Source organism: Erpetoichthys calabaricus, chromosome 4, assembly GCF_900747795.2.
Source record: "Erpetoichthys calabaricus chromosome 4, fErpCal1.3, whole genome shotgun sequence".
NCBI lineage: Eukaryota > Metazoa > Chordata > Cladistia > Polypteriformes > Polypteridae > Erpetoichthys > Erpetoichthys calabaricus.
Window position 1 is genome coordinate 244,846,379 of NC_041397.2, and position 25,285 is coordinate 244,871,663.

A 25,285-nucleotide genomic window follows, 5' to 3' on the forward strand; every position below is an offset into this window, starting at 1 on the left:
ATATACTAGCTGTGTTGGAAATTTTGTAAGGCAGCATGTGTCAGTTATAGTGTGAGTGTTGAGTGCTGAGTGTTTAACAGGTGTATCGGAGGTACTATGTAACTAGCTAAGTGCTTTTCTTATATAATATTTGTATTTGTTTAACCAAAGGCTCATATTATTGGCAGGCAGTGTGGTGTAGCGGGTTAAGGCTTTGGACCTAGAACTTCAAATGCTAAGGTTTTGGATTCAAATCATGCTGCTGACACTGTATGACAATTTACCTGCCTGTGCTCCAATTGAGACAACAAAAGAAGTGCATCCAGTTGTATTTCTAATGTTGTAAATTGCCTTTGGTAAAGGGGTTAGCCAAATAACTAAATGAAAAAGTAAATGGAAAAGATTGGCCAATCGTTGCGGGACACCATCATGTATATGGAAGTGAAACTGACAGGATGGTCTTGATACAACTTTGCATACTTCAGTTATTTGGATATGTGGTAGATAAAGTCATACTGCAGCTATTACCTTAAGTGAGTGTGTTCATGTTTTCCTCTTCCCAATAGTTTAGTTTTATGCATTCACACATCGGCAGTTGTTTGATTACCAGATTTTAGTGCTCCTTCTCAGGACAAAGACAGTAATTAAATGATTAACATGAAGAAAGAATTGATTACAGCACTTATAGACAACTGCAAATGAGGTGGTGTTTTACTATCTTATTAATATGATGACTTAAGCAAACAGACTAACAAATTACATACAGGCACTTAAATTTAATAGGATTTATACAGCTCCTTTAATGATGTTTAATGGGTTTTAGCTCCTGATCCAGTTTGTAATTTATGATCTCTTAAAGTACCTGGCTCCTTTTTTCATATGTTTTGACCCTGCCCTCCTTCTGGATCTTTATGAACCTGTATTTCCACATCTCTCACACTTGTTTTGGATGTCTTCATTTTTTGTTCTCCATAGTGTTTTTACTTCTTGATTTTTCATCATACTGTTTTTCATCCTCTTAAAAAATGGGTTTCACAGTTCTTTAGCTGTTAAGATTCTCCTGGCGTCTCACTGTGTAAAGTAAGACCAATGTTGAATAAATTCTCAGAGGAACTTAATTTTATAACTTATTTCTTTTAGAACTTTCTGCTACTTGTATTAATTTCTCCATTCACAATATCATCCTTAGATAAAGGAGTTGCACTTATTAAAAATAGCTAGCACCTTTTTTGTTTCAGCCATCTCTGAATCTGGGAGTGCTCACCAGTTGAATGAAGACTTTATTCTCTTTTGCACATTGCACTTTTTTATCCTGTTGTTTCCCTTTTCCTCTCTTTAAAAAATAATAAAGATATTTTTAAAAAATACTTGAACAAAATACAAAAGCCAGACATGAATCAAATTTAACTGATAATAGTAATGTTAATTTTTAGAGAATGTATGGTATCTTAAACATAGCTATTAATTCATTCTATAATGTAGTCTTCACAGTAAAAATAAGAATTAATTAAAGACAAAGGACCGACGACCTGTCCAGGGATTGTACCTGCATTGCACCCTATGCTTGCTGGGAGAAGCTCCAGCTTCCCCACAACCCTTCCCTGAATAGGTGGGTCAGGAAAATGGATCGATGATAAATGTGACTTCCTCAGTAGTAATGGAGACAGCATGCATTTCATATTTGGTCTTAAGCTTTGCTTTGTGTGTTGGAACGAGAACAGTTTCGAGATACATAATAAATAACTGTATGTATCACACTAGAGTGATGGTCACAAACAAGACACATAAGAATATGAGAAATCTGAAAAAAGGAGACCAATTCAGTCCATCGAGCCCGATTCTTTAGTTAGAAGCTAAGCTGTCCCAATATCTCATCCACATACTTCTTAAAGGTTGTCAAGGTTTCTGCTTAAACTACATGGCTTGGTAATTTGTTGCAGGTACCCACAACTTCAGTTCTAACTGCACTCCCCCTTACTTTCCACTGGTGTCCCTCAGGTACATCATTCTTCCTTAAGTTGAAAAAATTCTGGTGGATCTACTTTTATCAATGCCTTTGAGGATTCTGAAAACTTGGATTAGGTCCCTACGTGGTCTCTTCTGCTCGACACAAAAAAGGTTTGTCTGTCACAGTACGACTTGTTCTTAAATTTTGGGATGGACTTGGTTGCTCTCCTCTGTACAGCTTCATGTCAAAACTGCATACACTACTGTAGATGGTTCTTACTAGTGCACTGTATAATCTGAGCATAATGTTCCTTGATTTATATTCAACAATTTTTACAATATGACCTAACATTTTATTTGCCTTTTTCATCGCTTCTGCACATTGCTTAGAGAATGAAAATGCTGTGTAAACATGTACCCCCTAAATCCTTTTCAGAGGTTGCTTCCTTATGACAGTGTCTCCCATTTTGTATTTATAATTGATGTTCCTTTTGCCCACTTGTTGCGGTGCTGCATAGCAAGTAACTGTCTGGCATAGGATGAATGCTGGTCGCAGGCATACAGGACTGACGTGATGCGAGGGTGCTGCAGTGTCAGCGACATATGCTCATATGTGGTGCATTTGGCAGAGATATTGTTTCAGCTAGGCATGTGACCAGGGGGAGAGAGGGGTGTTAGGTTTGGGTCAGGTGATTGTTGATCTGAGATAAAAGCCATCCAAGGGGTTAGTTAGTTCAGTTCAGACCAGGAGAAGGTCAGTATGTGAAGAATTAAGGCAGCTGCAGGGTGGTTTACAGACAGGGGAATAGACCGTTACCTGGATTTGCAAGGGCAACCCAGCCTTTCCTCAGAATTTTTTTTTTTTTGGATAGGGAGACAGAAAGCAGGCTAAGCATTTTTTTTACTTGAGCGTTGATTTTTTCGGTGCTTGTTAAAAAGGGGATTGATTTGTTTTATTTGGAAGATTTTTTAAGGTGTTTGCTATGTGGTGAATGTAAATGTTTTTGAATATTTCTTGGTTGGTTTTCTTCTTAATTATTAACAATGTTTATGTGCATTTTTTATAATTTCTTTATGGAACTTTTTTTTCAATAAATACACCTTTTCACATTTTTACATGTGTTTGCCTACCATATTGACCCACTGACTCCCAGTCCAGATACTTTATATATCCCTATGTTCCTGCTAGAACCCTAGGTAGGGACACTGGGGTCTGACAAAAATGGTAGCAGTGGTGAAATCATTCAGTGAACAGTAAGGTGTTTTTTGTTTTTGTTTTGTTTTTGAGCCGAAAAATAATAGCTAGTTTGACCCAGAAGTAACATGGCACCACCCAAGAAGGAAGTTAGCAAGACCCAAACTCCAGGGAAGGAGGCAGAGGTGGTAACGGACAGAAGAAGCACAATCGGCAGGAGCTGGAGCCATAGGTACGGTGGCTGCTGGAGATGAACTGTAAGGCCTGGGGCAGTTGCTGAAGCAGTTTATGGCAACACAGGAGACACTGAAGCAGTGCCTGAACAGAGATGGCAACACCTCCACCATCACTTTGTTCAGCTGCAGGAGGAGGAGCACAGAAACCAGCAGCAATCCTCTCCATTGGATTCAGAGTTCTTGTCTCCAAGGTTTAGTAATGCCACCTCGGGCATTTAATACAAACATTTGTGCCTAGCAATGGGAATTCTCTTTGCCTAGTTTCCCTGGTAAAAGGGAACGCATGAGCAGGATTTGTAGTAATGAATGTTGATGAGTCAATTAAGCTAATTAAAACAGGCCATTTTAGAAAAGTATGAAGTGAACAAGACATACTGGTTGCGTTTTCAGAGTACAGCGTGGAAAACGTCTGAAGCCCCAAAAGAGCTTTTAATCTTGCTGAAAGACCAGTATCAAAATGGTTACAACTCCAAAAAAAACGTCCTCCTTCGTCCCCATGTTTGGACATTGCTGTGCTGTATAATAAGTAATTGCAGTGTGACTGGTGCCGGCCGCGGGTATACGGGACTGACGTGATGCGGGGTGCTGCAGAGTGTCTTCAACGTATGCGCAGTAGCGACAGGCAATCGTCAGAGATAACGTTTGTGCTAGGTATGTGACCAGGAGGAGGGAGGGGTGTTAGACTTGGGTCAGGTGACGGTTGAGTCGCGATAAAACCGGCGTTTTTCGCCAGCCAGTGGGTTAGTTAGTTCAGTTCAGACTTTGAGGAGGTCGGCTCATGAAGAATTAAGGCGGCTGCAGCGTGATTTACTTACAGGGGATCAGACCGTTATTCCAAATTGTTAGGGCAAGCCAACTTTCCGCCGACTTTTAGGTTAAGGAGAGAGACAGCCAGCTAAACATTCTTTTTACTCAAGGGCTCATTTTTCGGTGCTCGTTTAAAAGGTGATCTTTTTTTGGAGTTTGGAAGGTTTTTTTAAGGTGCGTGCAATGTGGTGAATGTTATTTTTTTAAAACTGTTTTTCTTAATGAATTATTGCAGTGTTTGTGTGCATTTTTAATTTTTTTCTGTATGGAACATTTTTTTTCAATACGTACGCCTTTTTATTGATTAAACCAGGGTTGTCTGCCTGTCTTATTGTCCCGCTGTCTCTCGGTCCCGATACTTCATGCACAGGGACACAGGAGTATGGCAGGATCCCAGCGATATTAACTGACGTGCTCAATGTGCGTGTACTGCTGTCATGTCCAGGTGTTCCCGCGTGTCCTGAGCGCAGTTGTCATGGGGGTCCTCAATTCCAGGTTAACACATTTATGGAGCTTTACCATAATATTGTTTTGGTGCCATAAACAAGGCAGTGTTTACGAGCATTGAACCCCTAAATAACCTCCAAGCACATCACAAAAATACTTTCTTCCAATCTAATACAACATAATAATGAAAACAAAAAGTAATAATGTGTAACAAATAGAAAAATCCGAGCAATAGAACATAATAGTACGTTGAAATAAAATGTATATGACACATTAAAGAATAATATTTCCTAAGCAGGTTATGTTATGTATGTAAGTGCTAGGCTTAATGGAGTCTTGAAACAATACCTTTGAGAAGTTGGGCTCTATCTTAATTTATATGGAGATAATAAAATACTGTGTCAGGTCTAAATAAGTATTCCGAAGGCCATATAGTAACGTTACTTTTGTTTTGTTTTTTTTTAATTTAATGTTGATCACACTCAGATGGTGTTAGAGAGACAGCAATAATTAAGAGATACAGCTCACATTTGAACACATTTTATGGGATGTTCAAAAAGCGAAAGAGATGCACGTGTACTATAATAGCAATTTCTGCATAGAGAGATATTTGTGTATAATAACTAAGAGTCAGTAGTATCCTGACTTAATAAAAAGTGTGCGTTAATGACCAGAGGTGGGTTCATTTGCGTTTTACTTGAATGTTTGTTATACATTAAGATGCAAAGTTGTTTAAAGTGTACTGTTTAGCGTTTATATGTTGGGAATGTGCCTTAGTGTTATTTACATGCAGAAATAGTATTTAATAATAGTTTATGGTATTACATCAATGTACTTTACTATAAGTTTGTTGATACTGTTTACTGATAAACATTATTGATTTGGATTCCATACTGCCGATAAGCTAGTGCTAAATTTGAGTAACTTTTATGTAATTTACCAATAAGTTTTATGTATTTTTTTTTATTGTAGACCACATATATATATTTATATACCTATTCAAATACAGGTGTATTTCTTCAAATAAAAAAGTCATTTTCATTCTGAGGTGCTGTGTGGATTTCTCCACATCATTTACCAGTGTCCTGACCGACTCTCCGGAGTGAACACTAGAAGTCCTGAACACACTACAGATACAGTTATCCTTTGCTACAGATGGTGTCTTCTTAGTTTTTGCAGTTTATTATTATTTCAGTTACAGTTAAGCCAAATGTTACATATGATACAAGTGAGAAAACCCATGTACATTGCATTGATAGTAAAACATCACTTTCAGCCTACACACTAAATTTATTCAAATGTTCCTGGGCCTTGTTAAGCCGCTCCAATCGCTTCCTCAGGCGATTCCTTTTTTCTGCAACATCTTTGTTCTCCTCAAGAAGCTCTTCCAGATTTTTGTTCCCTTGAATGAGCTGCAGTATCTTTTTTTGCAGCTCAGTTCCATACTGGTGAACAATATAGTATTGAACAATCAAAGGAATCTGGTTTGCCAGTCGATCAGAAGCAATCTGTAATGTAAAATGATTTGATTATTGTTTGGTGCTGAATGATAATTTAATTCTTTCCTTCGTTACAGTCTAATAATCTAAGGTACAGGCCATTCAGTTTAACAAGCTCACCAATCCTGTTCATCTAGAATCTCCAATGACATTGGGTCGCCATTTGAAGGTCATTAATGTACTAATCTCTTCCACGCTACTTGGTAATTTATTATATATGTTTATGGTCCTTAGCGTAAAGAAAAATGTTCTAATATTTATGTGAAATTTCCTCTAAAAGGAACTTGTTTTCTTGTTTAAAGTGTATTTTAAAGTAACAGTCTTGATCCACTGTATGGATTCCTTTTATAATTTTATACACTTTGTTCATGTCACCTCATAATCTCTGTTTGCTTAAACTGAAACAACAACAACAACATTTATTTATATAGCACATTTTCATACAAAAAGTAGCTCAAAGTGATTTACATAATGAAGAAAAGAAGAATAAAAGACAAAAAAGAAATTAAAATAAGACAACCTTAGTTAACATAATAAGGAGTAAGGTCCGATGGCCAGGGTGGACAGAAAAAACAAAAAAAACTCCAGAAAGCTGGAGAAAAAAATAAAATCTGTAGGGGTTCCAGGCCACGAGACCGCCCAGTCCCCTTTGGGCATTCTACCTAACATAAATGAAATAGTCCTCTTTGTAGTTAGGGTTCTCACGGAGTCACTTGATGCTGATGGTTATACAGACTTCTGGCTTTTAATCCATCCATCATTGTTGGAACATCATGGTGCTTTGGGTAGATGGTGGTGGCACAAGCCACCACCAATAGGACACCGGAAAAGGAAACAGAAGAGAGAGTAGGGGTTAGTACAAATTTTGAATGAATAGTTATTATAATGAATTGGATATACAGAGTGTCAGGATTAAATTACAGTGAAGTTATGAGAAGGCCATGTTAAAGTAATGTGTTTTCAGTAGTTTTTTAAAGTGCTCCACTGTATTAGCCTGGCGAATTCCTACTGGCAGGCTATTCCAGATTTTAGGTGCATAACAGCAGAAGGCCGCATCACCACTTCTTTTAAGTTTTGCTCTTGGAATTCTAAGGAGACACTCAGTTGAGGATCTGAGGTTGCGATTTGGAATATAAGGTGTCAGACATTCCGATATATAAGACGGGGCGAGATTATTTAAAGCTTTATAAACCATAAGCAGAATTTTAAAGTCAATTCTGAATGACACAGGTAACCAGTGTAGTGACATCAAAACTGGAGAAATGTGTTCGGATTTTCTTTTCCTGGTAAGGATTCTAGCAGCTGCATTCTGCACTAACTGCAAACGATTGATGTCTTTTTTGGGGAGTCCTGAGAGGAGTGCATTACAGTAATCTAGCCGACTAAAGACAAACGCATGAACTAATTTCTCTGCATCTTTCGATGATATAAGAGGTCTAACTTTTGCTATGTTCCTTAGGTGAAAAAATGCTGTCCTAGTGATTTTATTAATATGCGATTTAAAATTCAGATTACAATCAACGGTTACCCCTAAGCTTTTTACCTCCGATTTGACTTTTAATCCTAATGCATCCAGTTTATTTCTAATAGTGATTGGCAATAATGGATACAATGAGGCTAAGATTTCGGTTTTTTCTTTATTTAATTTGAGAAAGTTACTATTCATCCATTCTGAGATACAGGTTAGACATTGTGTTAGCGAATCAAGAGATTTGGGGTCATCAGGTGCTATTGATAAATACAGCTGTGTGTCATCAGCATAGCTGTGGTAGCTCACGTTATGTCCCGAGATAATCTGACCTAATGGAAGCATGTAGATGGAGAAGAGCAGCGGACCCAGGATAGAGCCTTGTGGAACACCATATAGAATATCATGTGTCTTTGAGTTATAATTACCACAACTAACAAAGAATTTTCTCCCTGCCAGGTAGGATTCAAACCAGTTTAAGACACTGCCAGAGAGGCCCACCCATTGACTAAGGCGATTCTTAAGAATATTATGATCAATAGTGTCAAATGCGGCACTCAAATCTAAGAGGATGAGAACAGATAAATGGCCTCTGTCTGCATTTACCCGCAAGTCATTTACTACTTTAACGAGTGCAGTTTCTGTGCTGTGATTTGTTCTAAAACCTGACTGAAATTTATCAAGAATAGCATGTTTATTGAGGTGCTCATTTAACTGCATAATGACTGCCTTCTCTAGAATTTTACTTAAGAAAGGCAGGTTAGAGATGGGTCTATAATTTTCAAGAGCAGAGGGGTCGAGATTATTTTTCTTAAGTAGGGGTTTAACTACCGCAGTCTTAAGACAGTCTGGGAAGACCCCCGTATCTAATGACGAATTTACTATGTCAAGAACATTATCAATAAGCACACCCGATACTTCTTTGAAAAAATTTGTTGGTATTGGGTCAAGGGCACAGGTGGATGGTTTCATTTGAGAAATTATTTTATGTAAATCAGGTAAATCTATCCTAGTGAAAGACTCTAATTTATTTATTATGGAGTACTGGGGTTTCGGGGGATCCTTAGTGTTGGGGAGATATACTATGTTATTTCTAATATCATTAATTTTTTGATTGAAAAATACAGCGATAGCCTCACAGGTTTTACTGGAAGTACTTAGGTGGCATTCCTTTGAGTTACCTGGGTTTAACAGATGATCAATTGTCGAAAATAAGACTCTGGGATTACTAGCATTGTTATTTATAATCTTAGAGAAATAGCAGCGCCTCTCAAGACGGACTGTGTTATTGTATTCTGTTATTTTAACTTTTAATATCTCATAGTCAATAGTTAGTTTAGTCTTCCTCCATTTACGCTCAGCTCTACGGCATGTTCTCTTTAAATCAGACACTCTTTGGGTCTTCCAAGGTATAACAATGCTAGAAGATTTTTTAACTGTCTTTTCAGGTGCAACTATGTCAACAGCAGCCCTCACTTTAGTATTAAATCTTTCCACCTTACTATTTACATTCTCCTTGCTATTATAGTTGGCACTATAAACGGACTGATTGGTTAGAATGTTTGTAAGTTTTAAAGTTGCTGATGAGTCAAAGAAGCGTTTTTTAACAATATGCTTCTCATGAGTGTTTTCTATCATTATTTCTATATTAAAAAGTAGAAGAAAATAGTCTGAAAGACCAATATCAATGACCTGCTTTATATCAACTTTTAGTCCTTTAGTAATTACTAAGTCTAACGTATGACCTGCTTTATGTGTAGGCTGATTAACGAGCTGTCTCAAATCAAAAGAGTCCAGGAGGTTCATAAATTCTTTTACTTTTTGGTCACATTGATTATCTACATGAAAATTAAAGTCGCCGACTATTAAGAGTGCGTCATAGTTCGTAATTAAGATTGACATCAAGTCAGAGAATTCCTCAAAGAAAGACGCGTTGAATTTTGGAGGTCTATACACGGATAATACTAGAACGTGAGAATCTCCCTGAATAATAATGGCGAGATACTCAAAAGACTTGAATTTACCAAAACTGACATCTTTACATTTTAACCGGCTTGAGTAAATGTTTGCTAGCCCTCCACCTCTCTTTCCTTGGCGATCAGCTCGAGTAAAACTGTAATCCGGAGGCGCAGATTCGATTAAAACAGCTGCGCCATCTGAGCTAAGCCACGTTTCACTTAGTGCAATAAAATCTATTTTTTTTTCACTAATAATGTCGTTGATAAAAAACGTCTTGTTAGTTAAAGCTCTAATATTTAATAGTGCCATATTCAATGTTTCGGAGGAGCAGAGATGAATACTATGTGCGTTATTGATATAGGGAACAGGAATTAAGTTATTTTTATTAGCGCCGCTCTGTGTGTATTTTTTGTTTAATCTATGATCCGTTTTTACAGTTTTAATACATTGTTCATCTAAAGTAGTAACTTTAATTAAATTATTGGCGTTTATGCCGTATTGCCTAGATTTTCTATGTGCATTAAGATTGGTTATTACAGTATTTATGTTGCGCACTTTTATGGAAGATTTTTTTAAACAATTATCATGACCAAACACAGGAGTGGCATTTCGGAAGGGGTTAAAAGCAGAGATAGATAGTCAAGATAAACGAATTACCTTCGATATGTTTTCGGAGAGGACCCGGGCGCCGAAGCTGTTCGGATGCAGGCCATCTCGCTTGAAGAAACGCGGTCTTTCCCAAAAGAGGTCCCAGTTGTTGATGAACCCGATGTCTTGATTCTTGCAGAAGCCCTGCAGCCAGTTGTTTAAACCAAGCAGACGACTGTAATACTCGTTTGATCGTCTGACGAGAGGGAGTGGACCCGAGATGAATATCTTTGCCGATGGGGTCCTCTCCTTTGTGTCTTTAATTAATGCAGTGAGGTCTGCCTTGAGGATCTCCGACTGTCGGTGCCTTATGTCGTTTACGCCAGCATGTATAACAATGGCTCCAACTGCCCTGTTCTTGTAGATCGCCGGTGCACGTCTCGTCACATCTCGGACACGAGCACCGGGAAAACAAGAAACAAAAGATTTTCTATTAGGGCAAGTGATATTGAGGTTCCTAACAATAGAATCACCTACCACAATTACATCACCAGGAGCTGAAGGCGAACTGGGGACGCTTAGAGGGTCAAACCGGTTCTGGGTTACGATGCTTGCCTGTGCCGATGGAGGTGTTCTGGCCTTGAACCCCCGCCTGCATAGCTGAAATACACCGAGGTCATCATCGGTGTCGCTCCTACGAGGCGCGGGGGTGAAGGTGACTTGCGCGGCACAACGCGGGGTTGATGTTACGCCGATAACAGATGGCGAGGACGGTTTATCCAACAGCCGAGCCTTCAGATCTCTGAGGTATCTTCGTCTGGACAGAAGATTCTGAATCTGTTCATCGAGTGCCTGGAGTTCCTCGACTACAGTTGCAATGCGATTCACCTCACTGTCGGCCATTGTCCGCTTCTGCTTTGCTTCCGCTTCCGCTTCGTGCCCTAGGAAAAATGAGAGAGAGAGAGAGAAGGTGAGACCTGACTAAAATTAGCTCTACCAGTCTATCCACATAACTCATCCCCTGCAGTCCCTCTTTTCTGGACTTTCTCTAGTGCTGCAAATGTCTTTTTTTCTAATATGGAGACCAAAACTGAATACAGTACTCAAGGTCCAGCCTCACCAGTTCGTTATAAAGCTTAAGCATAATCTCCCATGACTTGAACTCCACGCGGTATGCTACGTAACCTAACATCTTTAGGAGCATTCTTAATGGCTTCTCTACACTGTCTGGATGCAATAATGACAAGTCCACTGTTACTCCTATGTCCTTCACCTAAGGCAGGGGTGCCCAACTCTGGTCCTGGAGGACTGCAGTGGCTGCAGGTTTGCATTCTAACCCTTTTCTTAATTAGTGACCTATTTTTGCGGCTAATCAACTTCTTTTGAATTCATTTTAATTGACTTGTTTTTTTTAAGATTTGTTCCCTTGAATTTCTTCATCGTCCCTCTAAATTGCTTCATTTCTTTCCTCAAATGGCACCCAAACAGAAATGAAATGTGAAGCGAGTGAGCCAACAGAAGACCAACTAAGTCAGGGCCTGAAACGTCAACCAGTTTCACTCCAACCAGTTTCTTAATTAAGCGATGATTCTTGTTGTTAATTAAACGCATTCTTTAATTCCATGGCATGTTGCTGCTCTCATTGTGCAAAAGCAGACATTTCTGAAATTGTTGATTTTTCTTTTTTCTAAAAGCACTGGTAAAATGTTTTGGGGGACCTGAGCAGATCTGCATTCCTGAGACCTTCATCTTTCTGTATTTTCAGCTATTGTATGGTTATCACAGTTTGCTGGTTATGTTTCGGTTCATTTTGTATCTCATTATTGTTTGGCTGCTAATTAAGGAGAAAGACACAATTATTGGGTCTGTGTCTTCAAGATCAAGTCAAATAAAATTAATTCAAAAGAAGTTAATTAGCAGCAAAAACAGGTCACTAATTAAGAAAAGGGTTAGAATAAAAACCTGCAGCCACTGCAGCCCTCAAGGACTGGAGTTTGAGATTGCTGTCCTAAAGTGTACTTTCAAGTTTCAGGCCACCAATTGTGTTTTCAAATTTAATATTTCCACTTCCTACATGTAATACTTTACATTTAATTTAATTGAATTTCATCTGCCCAAGCCTGCATGCTGTGCAAATTCCTCAGCCTCTCATTCCTTCCCAATCAAACCTGAGCCAGAGGCGGCTATTTCTGGTCACCTCTCCTTTTCAGTCTGTCCCTTGATCCCTCAACAGTGATCGATATCTTTCAGCTACCCTTCCCATATGGCTTACATTTTCTCCTTAGTATCTCAACATGGTAGATAATATTCACCTTTGCTTAGGTTCTTTCTGACATGCCTGTTATTTCAGACATATTTAAGGCTTATGAGAAAATTACACTGAAAAGCAAAATACAAAATGCAGCATATGCCAGTTTGTGCCATCGATGACTAACATCCTAATTCGCTAAATTGTTTTTCATGTGAAAATCTTAAAATGTGTGCCAGTTTGCAATCGCTACTTCATCTTAATATGCATATACAACAAAACTGAAAAGAAATCTCTCCACCAGAAGCATTAAATCTGGAGTTTACAATATTCTAATCAATATGATACTATTGGCAAACTCACTCCTGGCCACATTTGTCTTGTATTTGTATCATTACTCTGGTTTCCAGGGTGGTCTTTTGTCCTTGGAATCCCTGCAAATTTTGATTTATTTTTTGTTATTTATTCATTTGTATTCCTATTTAATTTAATTAGTTTTCTTGTAACTATTTCTTTGACATCTTGTAAAGCACTTTGAGCTACTGTACATCCTGTGTATTAAATTGTACTAAGAAACATGTTGTTGTTGTTATTTAGAAATGATTGTGCTCGAACATCCTCAGCTACTCTGGTTTGCTTATTACTCCTGGAGCGCAGAAAAACACAAACTGGTAAGACGGCCATTTTGCTCTTATGCACTAAAAGATCTTGGATGCTTAGATACTGCAATGTCACATACAGACACGATTTGCACTGGTTATAAACTACAGTGTCCTGTGCCACTGCCTGAGGTCATAATGCTCTGTAGCTGCTTTTGATATTGGAAGGAAATGTGCATTCACTCTTCTAGAATGCTTCAGTGTAACAGCCAGGAGTTCATTCCTTCACCACATTTTTGTTTAGTAGAATGCCCAGTGTATTTTCTCCCTTTTCTCCCTATTTGTATTGTGTATGTGTGATACACAGCTCTGTATTTTTAATTTATTTACCTATTTTATGTCTTAAAAAGCACTTTGAATTTCATGCTTTGCATTATAAAATGTGCTGTATAAATAGACGCAGTTGTTTTTTTTTTCCAATATGTAAAACATGTCACACATGTATGTATGCATTCTCACCCACAGAAACTGTACACACAAGCTAGGATACTATAATGGTCCAGGAATAAGAGGTTATAATTCAGCTTAAAGATTGAAATAAGTCTTCTTTACAATAACTAAATTCTAATTTTGCCAGGTGAAAGAGAGTATAAAATGCACTTGTTTGCTTTTAAGAAGGTTGAATATTATTTCAGAGCAATCACCCGAGAATTCAGAACGTTTCTTACCTTGAAGTAAGATGACAAGTGTTCGTTCATCACAGAAACATCAGCACTTCTTTGTACATTTCCAAAAACTGACTGCTCTTTTAACTTTACAAAACCTGGCTGCTCCTTCTTCACATTGTCAAGCACATTACTGTAAATTTCATCTTGGGAAAAAAGGATTTTTTCCATTTTAAATTGAGAACATAACATTTTTTCAGCTTCTTGAAATTCTTTTCTCAGATTGTCTTCAATCAGGCTCTGCAGTTTGGAAAAGAGTGTTAAATATTATTACTGCTTTACAGTAAACAACATTATACATTTATGCTAGTATACAGATCATTTGAATAATTTCAATCTTCCTACTAAGAGTAAAAGCAGACACTTTCCTGAATTATAACTGTTTAATTTTATTACATTAATAAAAGTTTAAATGCAATTTTAGCAGGCAGCTATCTGGGGTTATTAGTGCTAACACTTTGCCTTTGCATGGGCCGACGTTAATTGTGATTTTTTGGCATACTGAGTGTTTGCTGTTTCTCTGTTCCTTTTTGTCGCTTCACTTCATTCTCTGATATAAGTTTTCACATTGCAGTTTTAATTGGGGGGGGGGGGGGTGTCGTAATTCTTTGTTTATAATCTTTTTACAATAAGGAGAATCTACTTTGCATAAATACCTGCCTAGGTGTTTAGTGGTTTTTAAAGAAAATATTGTTTTTTAATTTTTTGTAATGTTCTTTTAATATTTACTTTATAGATAAAGACGTTCACATTAGTTCTGTAAAACAAATAACCCTATAAAATATGGGCTACATTTTCAATTCTGCATGCTCTGTGCTTTGTACTATACTAACACTTACCAAAAATGTTTCTTGATGATTGTTATGCAAATTGTTACTTATACAATATTATGAGAAGCACACTCGGTTAAAAGAGTTTTGGGTCCTGCCTTGTACTCAGTCCTACTGTGAATGTGTGCCCTACTCTCTACACAATGTTTCCGGGATAGGATTTTATCATTTTGCAAGTTGCAAAGATAAGTGGGTTCAGAAAAACATTTTGTTAAAATTATTCAAAACTGTTTAACAAAAAACAGAAGAGGTGTCATTGTTCACAATCTCAGCAGAACTGGGTATAAGGAAGGGAAAAACTGCAGCCAGCATGCCACTCTGTCACAGGGCATGCTTGTTGGAACCTGCAAATGGGCACAATCCTTTTATTTTTGAGGCAATTTTTACAAACCATGTTATGCTACATATGTATTTAATTCTTTTGTATTATGTATTATAACAGTTTGTTATTTACTGATGCTCAAAACATCATAACAGTTAATGTTGAACCCATACATTTTCTAAACCTTAAAAGTGTACGTTTGTAGGATATTATTTCTTATTTGTGTTATTTCTTTTAAATGTCGCTTGAATTGTTTAAGTAAAAGAATTAGAGAATTAACAGAATTTTTGAATCAAGCACATTATAGCACCAACCTCATATAATTATGCAATATGACAGATTATGTTAATAATCTGGGTGTGTGTTGCTCCTACATACACACTAAAATTTCTTTTCCTGGTGTTCCCAGAGGGCACAAATGCACACACATGATGTTACCAGCTGCAAGAAAGGAAGCCAATCTGCTCCAAAATATTTCAGAAAATACGCAGGGCCTGTACCTGCTGCTAGAAGACTGAGCCAGTATATCACTCAGTGACGTGCGGTGAGGTTCATGGCTGGTGAGGCACTGACTCCTTCAGGGTCTGATTTACAAGTATATGAACCCAAAAGAGTAGTTTATTCACTATTTAATTGACAGCATACAAATTGACTACTGGTTATGTTTCATATCTCATTAGCATTCTTTACACACACATACGTAAGGTACATACTGTATTTGGCTAAGAAAGAACATTACATTTATAGTGGTGAGAGGGAGCGGAGAGAGCGCATTTGCTCTGTGCCCTCCATGTGTTCTAAATTTGCCGTTGCAATTCCACAATTCATACTTATCCATATTACTAACCGAGAATGCTAAACCGGATGATGGACGCAGGCACATCCGGCCATGGGCCGTAGCTGCAAAAAGACGTACTGCGCAGGCGCAAAAAGAGTCCACGAGAGTCGGCTGAGGAGCCGAGAAAGGGGGACAAAAGAGGGCGAGAGAGGCGGATGAGGGGCCGCGAGAGGCGCAGGCGCAAAAAGAGTCCGCGAGAGTCGGAGAAAGGCGGAGAAAAGAGGGCGACAAAGGCGGATGAGGGGCCGCGAGTGGCGGACAAGACCACAGAAAAAAGGAGTGAGCACATACAAAAAGGAGAAATGAGGCGCAAAGTCAAACGCAGGAAAAGCACGAAACACATTGCACACGAAACTAGACCCGAAAAAAAAAAAAAAAAAAAAAAAAAAAAAAGAGGCTCGCACACAACAGCAAGGCACCCCCCCCCCCCCCCCCCCTACAGGCACCGGACGGGACACACACCAAAAGGGGGATTCAACAAGCCCATGGAACACAAAAAAAAGAACACAAAACCACCCCACAGACCCTACAAGCGAGGGACGGGACACACACAAAGAGGGGGATTCAACAAGACACAGGAACACAAAAAGAAAGAAGACGCTCGCGCAACAACAACCCCCCCCCCCCCCACATCCATAAGAAGTCACACCCAAAGCCACATATTCTAAAGTGAACGTCAGCACCTTCACACTAGACAGCATAGGTGTCAGCATTGGTGAATCTCCTTACAATAAAACACTATTAACCGTTCAACTGCAGAAAAGGAAACATATTGAAACAAGTCATGAATACACGGTCACGGGTACAAAACGAAAAGGAAAGGATAACAGGAACAAACACACGAACATGAAAGAAACAACAAAATAGACGGCTATGCAGCATAGGTGGATCTCATTACCATAAGGCACTATTAACCGTTCAACCGCAGAAAAGTCTCCATATTAACAGTGAGTGCAATACTTCTTATTACTTATCCATATTTCTAAAAGAAAAAATGTCTCGACTCCAAAAACGCAAAGCTCAACTACAGCTTCTAACTAACGATGTACCTAAAAGTAAAAACTTTATGAACTGCGTTAGATCCTACAATAGTTCATTTGCTTTTAGTAAATATCAGGCCACCAAAAGGCAATGGCCCATACTGCTTTCGCATATGTGCACAAATACTGCATCGCATTGGAACAGTGCACCCTGAAACAAATCAACAACGCAAATATGCACAAATCTACATCCTAGATCCACATGACGCAATCTATCAATCAAGTGCTGCATCGCAACAGGCACGGATTCAAAACGAAACACCTCCCGTCTCAGACATACGTTAACGGCAAGGAAGGCTACAACGGGCGTCTCACACAGCACAGGCAAATCGATTACAGCTCCAAAACAACACGTCCCAAATACTACATATGCAACAACGCGCCTCTCAAACGGCACAAGCAAAACATACCCCGGAAAAATTCATTCCGATTAATGAATGTCATTTGCAATCATTGTCATTCAGTTCACTTCCCTGAAGAAACAACTGGCAATACAAGTAATACATTTAGACGTTGTTGTCAAAAGGGTCAAATTAGACTGCCTCCTTTACATTCATATCCTGAATATCTACAGAAGATTCTAACTGACGATGTACCTGAAAGTGAAATCTTTATCAACTGCATTAGATCCTACAAATCGGTATCCACTATGAACATTAACGGTGGGCACTGCACGTGACATCCGTCTTCAAAAAATGTTGTTTATTGATGAATGTTCAATGGCATGAAGTCACTTACTCAACACCATTCATAAACTTCTACAAACGTTTATGAATAATAATATTCGATTTGGAGGAAAGGTACTTTTATTAGGAGGAGATTTTAAACAGTGATTAGCTATTCTTCCAGATGCCATGCACTCAGCTATTGTTCAGTGCACCTTAAAATACGCAGACAATTGGCATTGCTTTCAAAAGATACAGTTAGTAAAAAAGATATGATGTCCAGAACCAGATCATAACAATTGCTTATTACAACTGAGAGATGGTACACTCACCAATACAGATGGACTTCAGCCACATATTATTACAATTCCTCAAGCCTTTATCTGCGACGACTTAGTTACAGAGAGATTTGGAACAGCAATCTCATTAGACCAAATGCCCCTTTTAACACAACGCACTATATTATGTCCAAAAAATATTAATGTGGAAAACATAAATACCCAAGTCATTCCATTTCTTCCTGGAGAGACACAACTCTTTCTAAGCTCTGACAAAGTTGACTCTGATCACGATAATGACCATCTTCATTGACCTTACAAGTTCTGAGCTGGAATTACCTTTTACACTTAAACGGCGTGTACAAAGAAATTTTCCAATAAACCTTTACACTGTGCCACACACTTTATTGTTTGCTTTCTATTTGCATCATCTACACCTTCACACTATTCTATATCTCATTCATACATCACGCTCTTTGTCATTCCCAACACCAGGGGTTGGCGAGCGAAGCGAGCAGGGGGCGGAGCCCCCTAGTTCGATAGAAATGAAAGTATAGAGTGGTGTACAAAAAAAACGGATTTCAATTTTGTCCTTAATTGAAATATTTGGTTGTTTTTAAAAGCTTTTAATTCTGATGCTTTAATCAATTTTAATACAACAAAAGAATATTTTATTTAAGGTCAAAATTTCCTAGTCTGATCCCATTTTTTATAAAATTGAAAACCGTTTATGGTCTTACCTTTAATTGTAAATGAAGTCTTGTCTTTGCACAATGTCTTGTCTTGTTTATGTTTTAATTTTAATTTAAATTTTAATTCTATTTTTAAATTATTATTTGCACGTCATGTTGTTACACTGTGGACCCTGAGCTTCGCAGTTTCATCTATCTGTGTACTTGTATATGGTTGAGATAGATAGATAGATAGATAGATATTTTATTAATCCCGATGGGAAATTCACAATAGAGATGACAATAAAGTTCACTTTGACTTTGACTTTGAAGTCCACGCGCCTATCCTTCTCCACGAAAATCTCCGCTAATTTCTTATAAAAATCCTCCTTATTTTCCTTTAGTTTTAAAAATCTTAAATCTTCCATTTTGGCCGTCAGTCGGAACAAAAAATAAAAATAAACGGACCGCTGCAGAACACCTGACTTTCTGATATTGCTAACTTACTGGCGCCTAGAGCCTCTGAGCAGAAGAACTGCAGCAATGAGCACCTGTTGGGCTCACATCCACCTCCTTCAGTGTGGCACAGTACTGCGGTATTGCGGTTTTGTGTTCGATCAGCAAGACTACATATGTCACACACATTCATTAAAGATATTTTTGCCCAGCTAAGGAACTGGGTATGATGTTAAACTGCATCCGGCTCTGCAAGTGGCCCTCCAACTTGCAAGGAAATCATGGGGGTTGGTGCCAGGATTGGCACTGGGTCTGGTGACCGTGGTGAAAGTGGCTCCATGTTCCTTGACTTTGCAAAAGGTCAGGGGCTGCGGATCGCTGGATCCTGGTTCCAGCACCCAGAACTGCATCGTTGGCTTGGTACTCCAATACTGATCACATCCTCGTGGGCAGACGCTGGAGGCTCTTGCAAAACTGCAGGGTCTACAGAAGTGCCCAGTTTGTGAATTCTTACCACAGACTTATTGTTGCTACTCTTAGGATCCAGCTTAGGTCCAGTAGGTTACCACCTACTAGGAAAATGAGCCTGGACTTGGCCAGACTCCAAGACCAGGCTGTTTCTAATGAGTTTGCATGCAGTTTGTGTGAGGAACTTGCAGATTTGGGTGCGACTGCTGATCCTAATGTGATGTGGGAGACCATCCGTGACAAGACCCTGAAGGTTGCTGGGGGTTGTGTTGGTGTTGCCGGTGTTCCCAGAAGGTGGTGTTTCATTTCGCAGGGCACCCTGGATATCATCGAGAGGAGTCGCAGTGCACGGCTCAATGGCAACTTTGGTCTGTACCGGGAACTGAGAAGGACGGCCGCGAGGGCTCTGAGGGCAGATACAGAGGCATTTATTAGAGGAATCTGTGGGCAAGTGACACACCATCTGTGGTCTAGCGACCCACATCCTGCTTACAGAGGGATCAAAGTACAATCTGTACCTCGGAGAGTCGCACTCAGGGCAGCCGATGAAATGGTCCTTACGGATGACACTGCAGTTGTGACCCGCTGGGCTGGCTACTTTGAGCAGTGTTCAAAGCTGATCCTCCGGCTAGGACATTGGATATCTCTGGGTCCACCGTCCTTGAGGCTGATCCTCCAATTAGCTGTGAACCACCCAATCTCACTGAGATTGTACAGGTGGTGAACCAGCTGAGGGGAGGAAAGGCTGCAGGGATCTGTGGTATCTGGGGTGAACTTCTCCAGGCTGGTGGTAAGGCTGTCCTCCTTTCATTGCAAGCAATCTTTGCTTCCATTTGGGAGACTGGCATCATCCCAACTGACTGGAAAATGGCACTTGTCGTCCCTATCTGGAAAAGGAAGGGTGATCGCCTGGATTGCAGCAACTACAGGGGGATAACACTGCTGTCGGTGCCAGGTAAGGTCTTTGCTAGGGTCGTCCTCGATAGGATCCGTGATCACTTGCTCACCTACCAGCGACCAGAACAGTCTGGTTTTACGCCTAAGAAGTCTACCATTGACCGCATCCTGGCACTGAGGTTTCTCATGGAGCGCAAATGCAAATATCGGCAGAGTTTCTTTGCAGCCTTTGTTGATTTTCGTAAAGCATTTGACTCAGTTGATCGAGCTGCCCTGTGGGACATCCTGAGGGTTCGTGGGATCCCCTCGAGATTGCTGGATATCGTCGCTGGCCTATACACTGGTACTGTGAGTGCTGTGCAGAGTGGAGGCAGAACCTCTGTGTTTTTCCCAGTTGATTCTGGGGTTCATCAGGGGTGTGTTCTTGCTCCTACTCTGTTCAATGCTTCTATGGACTGGGTGTTGGGCAAGGTCATGGGGTCCAGCGTCTGTGGGGCATCTGTTGATGAAGAAAGATTCACGGATCTTGACTTTGCTGACGATGCTGTGATCTTTGCGGAGTCAATGGAGGCTCTGATTGGGGCGCTCGAGAGATTGAGTGAGTAGTCTGAGTGTCTGGGCTTGCGAGTGTCCTGGATAAAAACCAAGATCCAGACCTTTAATGACCTCTTGGGCACAGCCATCAGCAGTGTGTCTGTCTGCAGAGAGAGTGTCGACCTTGTCGAGAGGTTTAATTACCTTGGCAGTGACATTCATGTTTCTGGTGACTCTTCCTATGAAGTCAGTAGATGGATTGGTAGAGCATGGGGGGTCATGATGTTGCTGGAGGGGGGTGTGTGGCACTCCCGATATCTATCCAAAAGGACAAAGGTCCAAGTCTTTACAGTCCTGGTGCTTCCTGTCTTGCTATATGGTTGCGAGACATGGACACGATCCAGTGACCTGAGACGAAGACTGGACTCCTTTGGTACTGTGTCTCTCTGGAAAATCCTTGGGTACCGTTGGTTTGACTTTGTGTCGATTGAGCGGTTGCTCATGGAGGCCCGAATGGGGCACATTACCTGCATTGTGAGGGAGCGTCAGTTACGGCACTATGGCCATATGGTGCGTTTCCCCGAGGGTGATCCAGCTCGTAAGATTCTCACTGTTGGGGACTCGAGTGGCTGGACCAGGCTACGGGGTCGCCCACGTAACACCTGGCTGCGGCAGATAGAGGGTCATTTCTGGAGGGTGGGACAGGGGGGTTGCCAACCAGGATCCCGAGTTATTTTGTCATGTAGTGGGTGTGGCAACACACTGCACCAGTGCATGCTCACCAACTTGACTAAGGAAAAAAATGTAACGTAGTCTTTGTAATAATATGGAAGCCAGTCAGCACATAAATGCTCTTATGTAGCCACATGCCTGACATTGAATCACGGCTGATATATGTGAAGTATACAGAAGAAGACAGACTCATGGTGGTGCCCAGAAACCTGTTAATAATACTATTCTCTCCTTTTGAGTTGCATTCTGAAATTAAAGGGTTATACAAGCATTTCTAAATACAATTTATAGGTGAATGAAAAGCATTTGCCTAATATTTTGCTGAACTATCTCCATATTTTAATTTCTTCTTCTAAAAATGCATCTTTCTGTTCCTCTGCACAGAATACAACATATTGCTCATTCAATATTGATCTTTAATTACAGGGTAAAATAAAACACCTTTATGGAAGATCTTACCTTTATGGCTCGAAATAAGTTTGGGAAATTTTCAAAATGAGCTTTTGCAGTTTTTGTAAATGCTGAACGCATCAATTCTGTGAAAGGAATATTGGGTTAACATGTTACTTTCAGACCATAAACACATAATTAGTACTTTTCTCTTAGAAACAGTTTATGTTAGCCCAACAAAAATTTCAGCTTTTGTTTTTTTTTTGTTTTTTGTTCTTCATGCAGACAGTGTATACCTTCTCAAAAGAACCTCCACTTTGTCCGGTTGCTTCTTCAAATTACACAAACTGTTCAGATGCATTCTCAATGTGATACATAAAATGAGTGTTCAGCCATTTATGAAACGTCTGCTTTTTATTTGCTTGTTCTGCCCCATTTGTATTCTTTTAAACCAGTTTATTTTAAAATAGCTATCAATAACTTTATTAGCCAGTAGTGTGCCCTCTTTATAATAATTAAAGTCTGTGGGATTTTTTTTGGCATATAAGCTATGACCTGGTGCTCATTTTGGTCCTTTCTCTTATATCAATCTGTTAGCCGTTCATCTTGTATGAGTTTTAAAATTTCACACATAGTTGAAGATACACACAGCATTCTTGATGAAACTGGAGATGAATCTACTGTGAATCTTATTTCTTTCTTTTTCAAACTATTTTCTAATGTAATGGCTTGTCCCGCTTGCAAAGAAGGTAGTAGGAGGTAGTAGGATGGTATGGGAGAAGGAGAAGGATCATCATTGGAGATCCCTAGGGTGTAACAATACACAGGCCAACAGATGCAAAGCATGGCTACCTCTCCAAGCAGGCCAAGCATGAAACCAGTATAGGTAGGGGAGAAAAAGGGGTGTTGCCCCCTCAACTGAACTGTTGTGCCCCCAACTCCTTCAAACAAAAGGAGTTTTGAGTGCTTTTCTCCTACTTAACTTGCGTCTTAAAAATAGGTGTATGTTGTGAGTGGTCAGATAAATACACTGACTGCTAATTCAAACGAAAACTGACATGTTGGCACAGTAAGCTTACATCATCTGATCACAGCAACTCCTTTATGAACTGAATTGTTATAAGCGGGAATTAAAAAAGCAGCCTTCGTAGCTCTTAAATCAATTCTGAGGTAAAAGTGTATTTCTACCTATTTTATTTTTGTTTGAGTTCTTATTATTTGTTTAGGAGGTGAATTGAGCTTCATAATTACGACAAATGTGAAATATTTTTAAAAACTTGCTCACCCACCCCCGGGTTTGGTTTACCTTTATTTCCGGCCCTGGGTGTGGTTAAATCTTTCTCGCAGGACGTATAACGCTGCTCGTGTTGTGAAGGTGGGGTGGCTGAACGCATGCTAAGGAGATTCCGTCGGATCATCTGCTGGCTTATTTCTGCTGATGAGCTGCGTTTTCTGCGTGTCGCGCTTTGCGTCGATCATTTCAAAGCCTGTACAGCAGCTGTCCTTTTGCCACTTCACATCTCTGCCACTCGCGTTATGAAAGGGGGGTGCTGAACGCACGCTAAGGAGAAGCGGTCAGATCATCTGCTGGCTTCCTGCTGCTGCTGCTGCTGCTGCTGGCAAGCTGCGTGTTCTGCTTGTCGCTTGTCGTTGTTTTAAGAGCTGGGAGCACATGATATCTGTCTGCCAAAAGCATTCCAACAACTACTTGGTTAGATGTCCGTGATCTTGTTTTAAATGTGGTCTCACTACCTTGTCTCGCGGGACATTAAAGTGTCTCTCGTGGGACGTCAGATTGTCTTCTGAGAAGATCACGTCTCGTCTCCCTAGTGTCCCTCCCAGGTTTTTTTTTATAATAGAGAGAAAAGTCACAATAAATAAATGCAGCTTTTAATTGTATCAGGAAATGTGTTTTTGTTGCTTATTTCTTTGTGTTTATTTATTTCTTCATTTCACTAACATTGCAGGCAACATGAAATACAACTCTAAATGAAAACTCATTTGCACTCATCAGAGTTGAAAGAGAATAAATGAAGAAATAATTAAAAAACCTTATTTCATGACACATTTAATTATTTCGTCTCACATACCATTGTATTTTTATTTATTGTCCCATTTCACTATACATTTGTGTTAATTACAGTGGTGTGAAAAACTATTTGCCCCCTTCCTGATTTCTTATTCTTTTGCATGTTTGTCACACAAAATGTTTCTGATCATCAAACACATTTAACCATTAGTCAAATATAACACAAGTAAACACAAAATGCAGTTTTTAAATGATGGTGTTTATTATTTAGGGAGAAAAAAAATCCAAACCTACATGGCCCTGTGTGAAAAAGTAATTGCCCCCTTGTTAAAAAAATAACCTAACTGTGGTGTATCACACCTGAGTTCAATTTCCGTAGCCACCCCCAGGCCTGATTACTGCCACACCTGTTTCAATCAAGAAATCACTTAAATAGGAGCTGCCTGACACAGAGAAGTAGACCAAAAGCACCTCAAAAGCTAGACATCATGCCAAGATCCAAAGAAATTCAGGAACAAATGAGAACAGAAGTAATTGAGATATATCAGTCTGGTAAAGGTTATAAAGCCATTTCTAAAGCTTTGGGACTCCAGCGAACCACAGTGAGAGCCATTATCCACAAATGGCAAAAACATGGAACAGTGGTGAACCTTCCCGGGAGTGGCCGGCCGACCAAAATTACCCCAAGAGCGCAGAGACGACTCATCCGAGAGGTCACAAAAGACCCCAGGACAACGTCTAAAGAACTGCAGGCCTCACTTGCCTCAATTAAGGTCAGTGTTCACGACTCCACCATAAGAAAGAGACTGGGCAAAAACGGCCTGCATGGCAGATGTCCAAGACGCAAACCACTGTTAAGCAAAAAGAACATTAGGGCTCATCTCAATTTTGCTAAGAAACATCTCAATGATTGCCAAGACTTTTGGGAAAATACCTTGTGGACTGATGAGACAAAAGTTGAACTTTTTGGAAGGCAAATGTCCCGTTACATCTGGCGTAAAAGGAACACAGCATTTCAGAAAAAGAACATCATACCAACAGTAAAATATGGTGGTGGTAGTGTGATGGTCTGGGGTTGTTTTGCTGCTTCAGGACCTGGAAGGCTTGCTGTGATAGATGGAACCATGAATTCTACTGTCTACCAAAAAATCCTGAAGGAGAATGTCCGGCCATCTGTTCGTCAACTCAAGCTGAAGCGATCTTGGGTGCTGCAACAGGACAATGACCCAAAACACACCAGCAAATCCACCTCTGAATGGCTGAAGAAAAACAAAATGAAGACTTTGGAGTGGCCTAGTCAAAGTCCTGACCTGAATCCAATTGAGATGCTATGGCATGACCTTAAAAAGGCGGTTCATGCTAGAAAACCCTCAAATAAAGCTGAATTACAACAATTTTGCAAAGATGAGTGGGCCAAAATTCCTCCAGAGCGCTGTAA

General features: G+C 39.7%; 1 protein-coding gene across 1 annotated transcript in view; it reads right to left on the reverse strand.

Annotated features, from left to right (window-relative positions):
• Positions 1–5,060: 5,060 nt before the first annotated feature.
• Positions 5,061–25,285, reverse strand: part of LOC114650728 (interferon-induced GTP-binding protein Mx-like) — a 74,352-nt gene continuing 54,127 nt past the window's right edge. Inside the window, 3 exon segments of the mRNA XM_028800537.2 lie at positions 5,061–6,119; positions 13,701–13,937; positions 21,888–21,964. Coding sequence (XP_028656370.2) covers positions 5,889–6,119; positions 13,701–13,937; positions 21,888–21,964 — 545 coding nt within the window. The 3' untranslated portion in view covers positions 5,061–5,888.